This window comes from Manis pentadactyla, chromosome 9, assembly GCF_030020395.1.
Source record: "Manis pentadactyla isolate mManPen7 chromosome 9, mManPen7.hap1, whole genome shotgun sequence".
In the NCBI taxonomy this organism is placed as follows: Eukaryota; Metazoa; Chordata; class Mammalia; order Pholidota; family Manidae; genus Manis; species Manis pentadactyla.
In genome coordinates, this window is record NC_080027.1 from 42,532,885 (window position 1) to 42,545,290 (window position 12,406).

At 36.5% G+C, this 12,406-nt stretch overlaps 1 protein-coding gene across 3 annotated transcripts in view; it reads left to right on the forward strand.

Annotated features, from left to right (window-relative positions):
* Positions 1-11,588, forward strand: part of RRM1 (ribonucleotide reductase catalytic subunit M1) — a 31,593-nt gene extending 20,005 nt beyond the window's left edge. For all 3 annotated transcript variants that reach the window (XM_036904193.2, XM_036904194.2, XM_036904195.2), the window contains 7 exons: positions 2,473-2,622; positions 2,832-3,053; positions 4,668-4,744; positions 6,987-7,122; positions 7,925-8,020; positions 9,769-9,957; positions 10,955-11,588. In XM_036904193.2, coding sequence (XP_036760088.1) covers positions 2,473-2,622; positions 2,832-3,053; positions 4,668-4,744; positions 6,987-7,122; positions 7,925-8,020; positions 9,769-9,957; positions 10,955-11,143 — 1,059 coding nt within the window. In that variant the 3' untranslated portion in view covers positions 11,144-11,588. The remainder of the gene's footprint in view (positions 1-2,472; positions 2,623-2,831; positions 3,054-4,667; positions 4,745-6,986; positions 7,123-7,924; positions 8,021-9,768; positions 9,958-10,954) is intronic.
* The last annotated feature ends 818 nt before the right edge of the window (positions 11,589-12,406 follow it).

Below are 12,406 nucleotides of genomic sequence, written 5' to 3' on the forward strand. Positions count from 1 at the left end.
GTTGTTGTAATAGTCTTTACCTGAGAAAAATAGCAGTATACAGTTATGGTGGTTTAGGACAAATGCAAAAATGTGTTAGGATGCTCATTCAGTTTAGGGTATGTAAGCATGTAGAGAGTCCTGTTGGTGAATGAAGGGAAAAAATTCTAATCTTGTATCTTTAAGATGATTGACAGGAGAGGCAAAGCTAGAAGTGGGACATAGATTTTTTTGTTTACGTTTATGGAAAAATTTTCCATTTGGGGAGAATGGCCCGCATGGCAGATCAGAGATAGGGATAGGTTTTGTGCTGAAAGTGTCAAGTAAGTTTGTTTTGATGGAGCAAATAAATTAAGGTTTGGAATATGGAGAGCATGGCTGGGGCTGGAAGAAAGGAGATAGTAAGTGGAAGCTGGCATGTCACAGAGGCAGGAAGCCCTTATAGGCTTCTAAAAGGAAAATAGCACCAAAGTTCTAGAATGAGGAGGATAGTTCTTTTGGTTACAGAGTAGTTTGGTGTGAGAAGAGGTTGAAGGTTAATTTAAGGAGATTGTAGCAGTCAATGGGTAATAGGCTGCTTGGACATTCACTATAAATTTTGGAAATGGGGAGGAAGAAGCAGATCCCAAATTCTAGGACCTAAGAAAACATGACAAATGAAAAGTGAGGAAGAAAATGGTAAGTGAGTTAAACATACTGCTACGGTTGCAGTTTAATTCGACAGAATTTACTGAGTACCAGCTATGTGTAAGACAACAGTACTTAATGTGCTCTGGGATGTAAGTGAAGACGGCTCAGCCTCTGCCCTCTGGTAACATGATTTAGTTGAAGGAAATTGGTAAATACTCAAGAAATTATTAGACAAGATAAAGTTATAGAGACTAGAGTGACCCTTTTTTTTTTTCCCCACACAAGAGATTTTATTATCTGAAAGAGAAAATGGCTGCCCCCAGAGAGAGGGAGCAGCCTAGAGTGACCCTTTTTAAAACAATCAGATAATACAATTTTTCCACACAACACTCCCCTTATCCTGCCTATTCAGATTTACTTTTTCTAAAAATTGAGTATAATTTACATACCATAAAATTCACTCTTCTCAAGTGTACAAATTAGTGGTTTAGTTTATCCATGAGGTTGTGCAACCATGATCAATATCTAATTTCAGAACATTTTTATCAATCCAAAAAGAAACCTTGTACCCATTAGTAGTCACTCCCTGTTCCCATCTTCCCTCCTCCCTGGCCACCACTATCTATTTTCTGTCCCCATTATGGGCATTCTTTATAAGTGGACATACAATACTTGGCCTTGTGCCAGGCTCTTTTTCTTAGCATGTTTTCAGGTTTATCCATGTTGTAGTATGTCTCACTCCTTACTCAATTCCATCCAGAATTTTTATAATGCCCCATGAGGTCCTACACAACTGGGTGTCCTCACATCATTTGCTATTGCTTTCCCACTTGCTCACTGATCTCCAGCCCTACTAATTTCCTTGCTGTTCCTCAAACATACCAAGCGTGCCTCCACCTTACGATTTTTGCTGTTACAGTGAATGTTAAAGTGCTCTTCCCTGCAGGTAGCAACATGGATTCTTTTCTGGCCTCTTCAGTTCTTTGTTCATATGTCTCATTCTAAGTGAGGTCTTCCCTTGACAACTCTATTTAAAAATGGCACTCCTTCCATCCTCGTCTTGAAAACCCTGTCTTTTCCTGCCTTTTCTTTTCTCCCTAGCGTTTATCAGCCTTACATGGTCTGAGCTGTGTTTTAAAAATGGATATTTTGGCAACGTGTAGAATTGAGTAGATATGAAGGGCATGAAGGAGTGTAGGTGAGAGGAGTTATGAGTTCGGATTGGGATAGTCATATTCAAAATGGATAAGAAGGTTATCATTTAATTATTAATAATTAAACTTTATTAAGCATTTATTATATGCCAGACGTGCCAATACAGAATATATAAAGATAAATAAGATTCCTACCTGAAAAACATTCATCCCCTAACATAGTGTAGTGGGAAAAGTTATTTGAAGAGCTTTTTCAAAATTCATGAACTCCTATCCTCTGTTATTAAAAGCTTGTCAGAATCTTGATAACGATGAGGTAGGCATGCATATTTTATTTAATTTTAATTAAATAGTTACTAAATGTGGCTGTTGGCTACTGTATTGGATAGTATGCATCAACTGATGGAGACAGATACACATAATAGCACAATATGGCATATGTCCAGTAATAGAGCCATGTACTGTGCCACAGGGTTCTCTCCTTGTACCAGTTTCACTGGTGTGTGTACAACTCACCAGTGTACAACTCACAATTGAATAGGTATTCCAATTTAAAAATGAGCTAGTGGATGATGAAGAGGGAGAAGATAAAGATGAAAATTTTAAATTTTAATGTCAGAGAGTGTTAGAGTCTTATGTCATAGTGTCATTGACATGGGGGAAGAAGTAACAATTTTGTGATTCTTGACCCTTTTTTTGTATGTTCCAGGTTGCTGTTTGTAACTTGGCTTCCCTGGCCCTGAATATGTATGTCACACCAGAACACACATATGACTTTAAGAAATTGGCTGACGTCACCAAAGTCATTGTCCGAAACTTGAATAAAATTATTGATATTAACTACTATCCTGTTCCAGAGGTATGAATAGATTTCTCTGCTTATTGGTAATTATTAAAATGCAAGGTGGTGGGGTTTATCATGGTCTGGCAGTCATCATTTATATGGCTATCATTGGAATGGTATGAGAAAAACGAGAGATAAAAGAGTATGTGTCATTTGGGGCAGGATGTTTGCTTTTTCTGTTCAGTAATGTTGTCTCTTTCTTTCCTAAATCTGTTGGCCTAAAGGCATACTTATCAAATAAACGCCACCGCCCCATTGGAATTGGGGTACAAGGTCTGGCAGATGCTTTTATTCTGATGAGGTATCCTTTTGAAAGTCCAGAGGCCCAGTTATTGAATAAGCAAATCTTTGAAACCATTTATTATGGAGCCTTGGAAGCCAGCTGTGAACTGGCCAAGGAACATGACCCATATGAAACCTATGAGGGCTCTCCAGTCAGCAGAGGAGTAAGTATACGGATGAAATTTCTTTTTTGCCTGTGAGTACCTGTTCTAGGCTAAATGGTAGACCTCAAAAAGATATGTTCACATTCTAATCCCTGGAACCTTGTGAATATTACCTTATCTGATTTTACATGGGTCTTTGCAGATGTAATTATGGATTTTGAAATGAGATTATCCTGGATTATCCAGGTGGGCCCTAAATCCAGTGGCAGTTGTCCTTAAGAGGTAGAGAGAAGAGGAGAAGGCAGACAGACATACCTCATCATGGAGTTCACATTAGAATGATGTAGCCACGACCCAGGAATGCTGGTAGCTACCAGAAGCTGGATGAGACAAAGAACAGAACCCTTAGAGCCTCTGTAGGGAGTGTGGACGTCCTAACTTGATGATTTGGGGCTTTTGACCTCCAGAATTATGAGAGTTTAAATTTTTGTTATTTTAAGCAACCAAGTTTGTGGTAACTTGTTATATAGGCTATAGGAAACCAATATGGCACTTCTGTCTTTTGGAGTAAAAAGGATACTTTAATATTTTATTTAGAAGTAGGCATTGCTCAAATAACTGAAGAATGCTAAGTGTATTTTCTACTGCTAAATTTAACAAATTATAACAACATACATTCATTATCTCAGTTTTCATGGGTTAGGAATCAAGTCTTACCATCTGTGGGTCTTGTAAGGCCAAGATGTCAGTAGAGGCTGCAGTCTATTTGAGGTTCAGGGTCCTCTTGTAAACTTACCTGATTGAATTCATTTCCTTGCAGCTCTAGTATTATGGTGTTTTGTTTCTTCAAAGCCAGTAGTAGGGAGAATCTCTCGTTTCAAGAAAGACCCAGTCCAGTAGCTCTTTGTGGGAATTTCATCTGATAAGTCAGATTCACAAAGGATAATCACCCTTTTGTTTAACGCAAAAATAACTGATTTGCAACGTTAATTACATCTGTAGAAACCCTTCACCTTTGCCATAATTATTCAAATAATATCTGCCATATTCCCAGGTCCTGTCCACTCTCAAGAGACTACATGGTTTGTGCATCAGGGGGTGAGAATCTGGGAGCTGTCTTAGAATTCTTCCCACATTGCCTTTATTACCAGTAATATGATTCTCTTCCATGTAAAATAAAACTTTATTTTTAGTTCTGATATTCCTGCTGATATTTAGGAAATCTAAGTGTAGTTGTTTGAAAATAGGTGTTTAGTAGCTAACTAGGTAGATCAAGGGGCAGATTAAAGCAATAAAGAAAGATGAGGTTAGAATAAAATTTTTATTTAATGTTCAAAAAGAGAATGCATTTCAGCAATACACTTCCATATTATGATTTCCTGGTTTTGTAGATAGATGGGTCCTCTGAGAAGGCTCACAGCTGGGACATGGGGAAGAGGTAAGCCTTCCCCAGTTTTCTTAGCCTGTTTTGGTCAATATGACTACATGGAAGTTTGTCCAGCAAAATCTCTGGACTTTGTATTCCTTGCGCAGAGGAATTCCTTACACAAAAGTTCTACTAGAAGACAGGATTTGTTGGGATGTTGGGGCATGGAAGTTAGTCATTTGGTTTTTGTCATAGTTTTAAATTGTCATAGAGGGATTTATCATAAATTTGTGTTGTTTATTCCTTAGATCCTTCAGTATGATATGTGGAATGTTACTCCCACAGACCTGTGGGATTGGAAATTTCTCAAAGACAAGATTGCAAAGTAAGTACAGATGTAAAGTAGCTTTGAAGTAAAGAGGGTATTGGTTCTTATTCTGGCTCTTCAGATGTAATGTATGTTATTTTAACTTAAACTCATTTTTTTTTCTTTTAAGTGGGCTAAAAAACTCAGCAACTCTTTTCATAAAAATACTTTGTGAGATCTTATATGTGTAGTATCTGCAAATTGCTTGGCACAATGAAAGCATTTCAGTACATGTAAATATTATGATCTTGTTTTACTGGCTTTACCTAGATTAGGCAACTCTTTCTCATTAAATCTTCATATTTCCAAGTGTGCTTGCTTTTTAAATGTTTTTCACTTTTATATATTGCCTAACCACCTTGAGCACATAAATGGCTTTTGTTGACTTGATTGTCATAGGAACAAGTTAGGGATATTTGGAAGAACTTTTGGAGGGTAATGTGTTAAACTGTGTGGAAGAAAAATGTAAAAACAGTTTTTGTAGGCCTTTCAAACTAATAAACGTGAGATTTTGTAGGCCTTTCAAACTAATAAACATTCAGGCAGAATGTTCTGCTGAGTGTGAATAATGAACTAAGGTGTTCTCATTTTCTGTCATAATGAGTTTGTCTTCTAAGTTAATCATGTGCTGTGTTTAATATTTGCAGAAGGAAGCAGTAACTTTCACATGGTCTTTAAAAAGAATCTATTTGCCTTAAAGTTGTTTTCTTACTGAAATAATACATGTTAGAAAATTTAGAAAACCATACATACGGAGAGGGAGTAAAATGAAATTATCTCAGTACCACCTCCCCACAAAAAAGCCTGTTTGCATCTTTTGTCTCTTATCCTTCAGATTTCCTTCTGAACGTGTGTGTAGTGTGTATTTATGTGCAAATTCAATGTCTAAAAAAATAGACCTGTACTCTATTATTTTTTCTCAAGATACTAACATTTTTTTATACCTTTTAAAATTTCAAAATTAACATGATATACATTAATAAGGTTCAAATACAGAAATAAAATTTTAAATAAAAGTCCTTCTTCGTACCTCTTCTGATCACGTCCCACAAAACAAACAAAAACCTGTTTATTTCTTTTCTTAGGGGTAACCATTATTAATGACGTGTATTTTTCTAGACCTTTTTCAGTACATTTGCAGATATACAAACACTGTTTCATAAGTGTGATCAAACCTGACATATTTGAGACTTTTCCTTAGTGCTTTGTTTTTTCTCTTTTAGTATATGCAGATTTATAAGTATATGACTTTTCAAAACATTTTCCTGTCCATGACAGACAACCACTGTCTACTTTACGAAGTAAAGATATGGAGCCGGTGGGTGATTTGCTTGATGCCTCAACTAGAAGTGACAGAATGAGGTTGAGAACTGAGTTGTACAGACTCCATTAGGATATGAAGTTCTCAGCTAAGCACTATAATCCAGTGGTATAAAATGTAGGAAGGAGAAACTCTTGTTTGAAAAACTTAAGATTTAAGTAAGGTAAAACATGTCACACAAAGTATACATAAAGGTATAGGTCACAGAAAATGTTTGCAATATATATATATTTATATTTGATACTTGTATTTGGTGGTATCTGCCTGATCAAGAAAGATGTTCTAGAATAGGTATCCCTTTGGCTGAGCTTTGAAGGATGAGCTGAGAGCAGTTTGAAGGTTTCTTAGTATTCAGATGGTATATTCTTCCTTAAGCACTCTCTTTGGCAATGAATAAAATTTAAAAAAATGTTAACCTTCTTCTAGGAATCGAAAAGGTAATAGGAATTCAGGAATATAGTTTGAGCATAATTTTTCCCTGTGGAGAATTGTGGTGACAGATGCCTGATTTTGACAACTTTCACATAATCATGTTTCCTGACAAGGCCTAGTACAGTGATTATATAGGCACTTAGAAAAGAGTGAGGGTTGAATGAGTGTGCCCTGATACAGGTGGGTATTCTCTAGTAGCCATTTGAGTGTTTCCTTGGGCAAGCTAGTATATCAGGTGCTATGATCCCTGAACGTCACAGTGCAAGTGGCATAAGTCATGGCATGATAAGGATTGCCAGCAGTAAAAATTGTACTAATTCTGTTTAGGAGTCAGGCATTTAGGATGGGTGAGCTATGTCACCCATACTGTTGAGTTAAAAAGTCAGATAAGAGTCTAATGCATGTATGGTGTTACAGTGGCCGTATTTACTACAGTGACTTAAAATAGATGCTTTCCTGGCAGGTTGTAGTTTTAGGACCAGCACCTAATAATTTCCTTTTCTTTAGGTATGGTATAAGAAACAGTTTACTTATTGCCCCAATGCCTACTGCTTCAACTGCTCAGATTCTGGGAAATAATGAGTCCATTGAACCTTATACCAGCAATATCTATACTCGCAGAGTCCTGTCAGGAGAATTTCAGGTGAGAAGATCACAACTAGATCTACAAAGAGATCTTTTAAAAGCCTGATGTTGGGAGTAAACACCAACTCATATTTAGTATTCCCCTTTTTCTTATGGGGACAAAGCTTTGATCCTCATTCCTAATGTTATATGTTATTTCAGCACATGATAGAAATTTAATAAATATCTGTTGAATGAATGATTGAGAGTTGAATATGAAAGTAACTTGCTGATATTAGAGTTCATGTGATATTTAGCCATTCTGTAATCATAGTGATTTATACTATAACCTCAAATACTTAAGTCGATGATACTCAATATACATATAGGAGCGTCATTGAAGACAGTGGTTCTCAACCTTGGTTACAAATTAGAATTTCTGGTGGGTAGGACTCCTAGTGTGGTTTTTTTCAAAAGGTTCCCAGGTAATTCTAATATGTTGCTAGGGCTGAGAACCATAATTAAAAAGATTTTTATGAATTTCAAGATTTCCAGAAATAAATTTCTGTAAGGTTTGGGTAGATACTTTTCTAATTGTTCTTAAGTATTTATTGTATCCTTACTTAAAAAAAACCCTAATCCACGGCAATGTTCTTTTTGTTTTTACCTCATGTTAGGATTCTTGAGTAACAAATATTAAGATTTTAAAAGAATATATATTTTGTGTGGCGTGATGGACCTCTCAGTTTTATAAAATACAGAACTTACCACATAAGCAATTCTTCAGTGATCTTATTTACTTTAAACTACAGGTCTGTTGTCCTTTTTAGGTCCTGTCATTATTATTTATTCCTTCACATCTTTTCTGTTTTTCCATTCAGATTGTAAATCCTCACTTACTCAAAGATCTTACTGAGCGGGGCTTATGGAATGAAGAGATGAAAAATCAGATTATTGCGTGCAATGGCTCTATCCAGGTACAGAATGAAAATGATATGTGTAAGAGCGCTCCCTAGGCTCCTAACAGTGCTGTTAAATTTGTTTTCTCTCATTTTGCTGGGCTTCAGGGAGGGAACAGCTATAACCTCAAGTGATCCATTAGCCATTCTGATCTGTGAGTTCCCAGAAATACCTTTAGAATGAGGACACAGAGCCAGGACTGGCTTGGTCTCTATAATGTTGCTGATGATTTAGAAAGATATGTTCTGGTGGTTTGAGTCAGGGCTCTTAAGTTATTTACCAGATTCAGGCTGAGCTGCTAGAAATGAACAAAAGCAAACAGAATGAATCTAAAAGAAAATTGGGTTGTCAACAATTAAGGCTTTACCGACCAAGTCCCCACCCCTCAGCATGAGGGCTGTATTCCTCACACTGCAGTGGCTTTCTGACATAGGAACCATGTACACGTGGAATGAGGCCTTTCATTCATTCAGTAATACTACATTCTTCTCTAAAAGGTAATCGCTCTAGAAGGTCAAATGCTTTTCATTTACTTGCCCAGGATATTGTCCAAAGAATCAGGGGAAGACATCCTGAAAGGTATTTGTGATGGAATCACCTGCCTAATTATTGGTCCAAGATTTGAAGTTTGAAGCTGAAAGCCGAGTCTGGAGGAGGAAGAATAGAGGGTACACATTAACACCTTCAGAAATAAATGAGTGTGTTCCAAAAAAAAGGAAAGAAAATGATGTGTGATCTTTAGGAGCTAATTTGGACTTTGGTACCTTCTCACTTATCCCAAGCAGTGGAGAGAAAGAATGACTTTGTTTACCTCTGCATTCTTGTGCTGGGATTAAATGCATCTTCACATGGCTGGCCTTACCTTCTTGTTTGTGCAATAATATAAAGCAGTTCCCAGCTTCTGTGCACATTAGAATCAGCTGGGGAGCTTTTAAAATCCTGAAGCTTAGGTTGCACCCCTCTACCAGTTAAATAAGAATGTCTGGGAATGTGAACCAGGCATTGGTATTTTTTTTTTAAGACCGCTTAGGTAATTCAAAGGGCATAAAGTTTAGGGACCTCTGATATGAAGTCTGAAAGTAGAGAGTAAAATTTAATAAATTAAGTATGGTGGAGATGGAGGACTGATAGTCCAAAGACAGAGTCACAAATAGTGTTTAATAAAGAAATACTTGCAACTGAGAATCAAAAGGATAGAGATCTCTGGCTAAACGTTGCTCTGCTTGGCAACATGTAAAGATTCCTGTAACATTTTTATATGTGCTGACAGAAACTGTAGCATTAGCTAGTCTGTATATTTTGATCCAAGGTACCTACACCTAACAAAACCTTATTTCCATTGACTCCAAATGGAGTTTGCAGAGTCCTAGTTTATTTAAAGGGTTTTATTTCATTGCTTCCCTTGACCACGCCCCTGTGAGTTAAAGCTGAGATTGTGTTCTCTATAAAACTCAAGGGTCATGTATTGTTGCTTAGCTCCTTCCTCTAAGTGCCTCTAGAACAATAAATATTTTGGCTATAAACCAATTAAAGATTGATCTTAAACGATCACCAGCCAGGTATTTTGTTGGTTGATGGGGTTTTGTTGGACTTTCTAAGCCAGAGGTGATCAGCCTTGGGAAACTTGATAAGGATCATCTTGTATGATGATACTGAGTGGTCCAATAGGAAGTAGAACCAAGGCCAACCCTTGTGTCATTATTATGTTTAATCACATTAATTTATTCAACCAGAGAGTAGTAAATGTTTGTTTTCTCTTCTTCAGAGCATACAAGAAATTCCTGATGACCTGAAGCAACTTTATAAGACTGTGTGGGAAATCTCTCAGAAAACTGTTCTCAAGATGGCAGCCGAAAGAGGTGCTTTCATTGATCAAAGCCAGTCTTTGAACATCCATATTGCTGAGCCTAACTATGGCAAACTTACGAGTATGCACTTCTATGGCTGGAAGCAGGTTGGTAGAGGAAATCAAGGAAATCAGTATTGACAACTTGGGATATTTTGAAACTGGAACAGAGTTTTATATTCTACTTACCTATTAAATACTTCCATCTGAAAGTTCTTTTACTTCAAATCAGTATGTTAAAACGAACCCATTGTTTTTATACCAGATCAAGTTCTTACTTTGTATTTTCTTGTTTCTTTTAGGATTATTTCATTCCTAGGTTTACTGTCCTTGTAATCACTCATCAAGTTGTATTGGTTGTTCCTTGTATTGCTTCTTGAATATCTTCTTCCTTAGTCTGCTGCCATTATTCTTAACTTCCTAACTGATCCCCTGCTTCTAGTATCTCTGTTCTAGGCCATCTTGTGCACTGCTATCATTCCTAAAATGACCTTTACACATGCAAACCCACTATTCAAAACTACCCATTATCTCTCTGTTTTTAACTGTCTGCAGTATAAAAGCCAGTTATTTAGCTAGTAATTGCCAATTGTAAAGTACTGTGATTCTGGATTATATTCGTATTACCTGGCAATGTGCTGGGTATTTATAAAGAATTAACAAGTTAATTTTTTTATAGCAAACATGTTTTGAATATATACTGTATGCTAAGATTGGGGATGCTGAATGAAGGATGATGATCCTTATCCTCGAAGTAGTCATATGCTTTTCTTACACAGAGACATAATCTAGCCCCTAAATAGTTATAATCTAAGGCAGACATGTTGTCTTTGGCAAACTTTGAAGTCATACACACAAAAACCACAAAAGAAGACTGAAGAACAAAAATATTTGACATTTCCAAAGAGATAAGCCTGTTTTAGGGGTAAAAGCAATAGAATGTACTCTCTGACTCTTTCTTTAAGCATTCTTGAGAGGGCTTCCTAAAGGACATAGAATTCCAAGTTGAGATAATTTGACCTGGTTCGTGGAAATGTATTTTAAACATTGGTCTTGAATGATAGTGTTCTCACAGGTTTTCCTAATGTATTTATTTCCCTTACAGGGTTTGAAGACTGGGATGTATTATTTAAGGACAAGACCAGCTGCTAATCCAATCCAATTCACTCTAAATAAGGAGAAACTGAAGGATAAGGAAAAAGCATCAAAAGAGGAAGAAGAGAAGGAGAGGAACACAGCAGCCATGGTGTGCTCTCTGGAGAACAGAGATGAGTGTCTAATGTGTGGATCCTGAGGAAAGGCTTTAGAAGAGACCAGTACTTCTTCAATAGTCAAACTACTTCTTGAGCATAGATAGGCTTAATAGGTTTGCTTGAAGTGGTAAGGCTTTGCTGGATGGACCATGTTACAACAAAAGGATCAATTGATTTAAAGTACTGTTACTATAGAGTGTGAAAGTATTGATTTTTTAAATTGAAATATTGGGACTCAAAATAGAAGTTTTAGGAATGCAAAGGAAGTCATCTTGCAAACAGGGAGTGACCAAGTAGGGTTTCATTGCCCATCTGGCTTCTCTTTTCTGGGGCCTTCAGTTTTGGTCAGGAGACTTAGTCTTGCTGCTTTGACTGGTGGGTCCCTACAAGCAAAACTGAGTCGTAAACTCTGAGAATTGCTGACAGGACCTTATCTGGATAAAGTCCTATAGGTCATTCTGAAATAAAGATAAACATTTCTAAGTGGTTGTGTGAAACTAATTCTGTCTTTTATTTTCATGCAAAGGCCAAATTAAAAAAAAACACTTTCTGTTCTTTGAGAGTTCAGGGAGGAAATTTTTAGGAAGTATACTTAGGTGCTATATGGAATTCCAATCTTAATATATGCCATTTCCCTTTTTTTGCTGTGGTAAAATATACATAACACAAATGTTACCATTTTACCCACTTTAAAGCATATAATTTAGTGACATTAAGTATATATACAATGCACAACCATCACCACCATCTATTACCAGAACTTTTTCATCATTCCATACAGAAGCTGTATATAAAATACTAACTCCCCATTCCTTTCTTTCATTCTCTCGTAACCTCTATTGTTTCTTTCTCTGAATTTGCCTATTCTATGTACCTCATATAAATGGACTCTCACAGTCCTTTTGTGTCTGGCTTATTTTACTTAGCATGATGTTCAAGGATTGTCCATGTAGCATGTGGCAGGATTTGATTCCTTTTGAAGACTAATACTCCATTATATTTATATATCATATTCTGTTTATCCATTCATCTATTAATGGACATTGGGTTATTTCCACCTTTAAGTATCATACTGATGTTGCTATGAACATTCATGCCCAAGTATCTGTTTGAATCTCTGCTTTTAATTATTTTGGATATATACCTAGAAGTGGAACTGCTAGAATATGTAATTTTGTGTTTAACTTTTTGAGAAACTGCCAAACTATTTTTTATAGCAGCTGTGCCATTTTACATTCCCACCAACTGCATGAGAGTTCCAGTTACTCCACATACTTGCTAATACTGGCTAATTTTTTGCATTT